The sequence below is a fragment of the Plasmodium cynomolgi genome (assembly GCF_000321355.1).
Source record: "Plasmodium cynomolgi strain B DNA, scaffold: 0781, whole genome shotgun sequence".
Taxonomy (NCBI): domain Eukaryota; phylum Apicomplexa; class Aconoidasida; order Haemosporida; family Plasmodiidae; genus Plasmodium; species Plasmodium cynomolgi.
Genome location: NW_004193049.1, coordinates 1 through 1,627, shown reverse-complemented (window position 1 = coordinate 1,627; position 1,627 = coordinate 1). Strand labels below are relative to the sequence as shown.

Genomic DNA, 1,627 nt, shown 5'->3' with positions numbered 1-1,627 from the left:
GAAAAAAAAGCGTTGATACTCCAAGTGTAGCTATTGATATTCCTATAATTATATTTGTAGGTACATTGGAATTATCATCGTCTTTTATTTCAATGTTTTCAACAAATTCCAATGAAGAATCATATACTCGAGCTTTTTTATATTTACTTAATTCTGGTAGCTTTTTTTTTTCCAGTCTTTTAATTTTTCAATTTTTAAATCAATTTTATCATATTTTTCTTTAAAGGCAGTTAAAGCAATACAAAAAGTTTGTTGTTGTATCAGAACAATGACCTTCAAATTTTTGATATTCATCAACACATTTGTTAGCGTATACCATAACTGTTTCTTCTATTGGTGTATCTCTATTCAGATCTTTATTCATTTCATTATAGTAATAATATAAATTGTATAGGGAATACATATTTTTAACCTCTTCATTTACAATATAACCATAATTTTTACTCAATTCACTTAATATGTCGTTATTATCCATACTTTTCAAAATTTGATAGAAATATTTTGGGCAAATGCTAGAACCTTTTAAATGGAGTTCATAATTTAACCAATAGTTCAAGTATTCCAAATCAACATATTCATTATTATTTGTGTGTTTGGTTGATAACGGAAACAATTTATCAAGTAAGCAATGAAATCTTTTGCAAATAGTAATAATATTCATTTGCTCTTTTTCATCATTTGATAATTGAAATTTACATTTATACTCATATTGATTATAATGATTTTCTTGAGGACAATTCTTTTCATACTCCATATATTTATCAGTGTGTTCATAGAAGATGTACTAAAAAAATATGGAAGAAATAATATATAAAAACTGATTTATACAAAAAAATTATTTTTCTTATTGCTTTCATATGTAAATTCACATGAATTATGATAAAAAATAGAAATACAAACAAAAGGAAAAATACTCTATTTTTCGTAGAATCGTAAGGACATTCAGTGTTATCGTCCATGGTTCAGGGTTTAGTATTAGGGTAAATATTTAAATATGCGAAACGATAGTATTATTTAAATATTAATAAAATTTTCATCATGTAATAAAACTGTGAAACAGTTAAATTGTAGAAAATATTACATTTAATTGTTAAATTAATACTTATCGGGAATATTTCCATGAGGTTGCTAAATAGGAAACGTAAGGTATTTAGGGATGTAGATGCCTTTGCTGTTTCCATTCATGTTGCAAGTGCTTAAGATGTCAAAAATGTATGCGAACCGGTAAAAATTTAAGTTATACGACAATTTTCATTTGATAATATTCAACAAATATATTGTTTCATTTTACTTCAAAGGTTTCTGTATTTTATAAAATTAGTATGTTTTATGTTCTCTAAAACATATATTATTTATTGAAAATGAGATTTAATTTACGAAAAAAAAGAATTTGAATAAAAAAGTAATTTTTTAATATTTCTTATTAATGAAGCCGTAATAATATAAAATTAATTAAAATTATTTATGAATACCGAGATTTTAAAAAAATTAATAATATATCATAGTATAATAATAATAACAAAACAAGGTTGTAAACTTATTTTCACAAAAAAAAGTATATAATAATGCATTTATCTCATATATGAAAAACGTTAAGCCATTTATAATTTAATTGTAAATGTTATTT

At 23.0% G+C, this 1,627-nt stretch overlaps 1 protein-coding gene across 1 annotated transcript; it reads right to left on the bottom strand.

Moving 5' to 3' along the window:
* Positions 1 to 220: 220 nt before the first annotated feature.
* Positions 221 to 959, bottom strand: PCYB_005640 (hypothetical protein; the record flags this gene model as incomplete). The annotated part of the gene is made up of 2 exons (XM_004227985.1): positions 221 to 784; positions 915 to 959. 2 exons carry the CDS (start codon positions 957 to 959, stop codon positions 221 to 223), a joined length of 609 nt encoding a protein of 202 aa, XP_004228033.1.
* Positions 960 to 1,627: the final 668 nt, after the last annotated feature.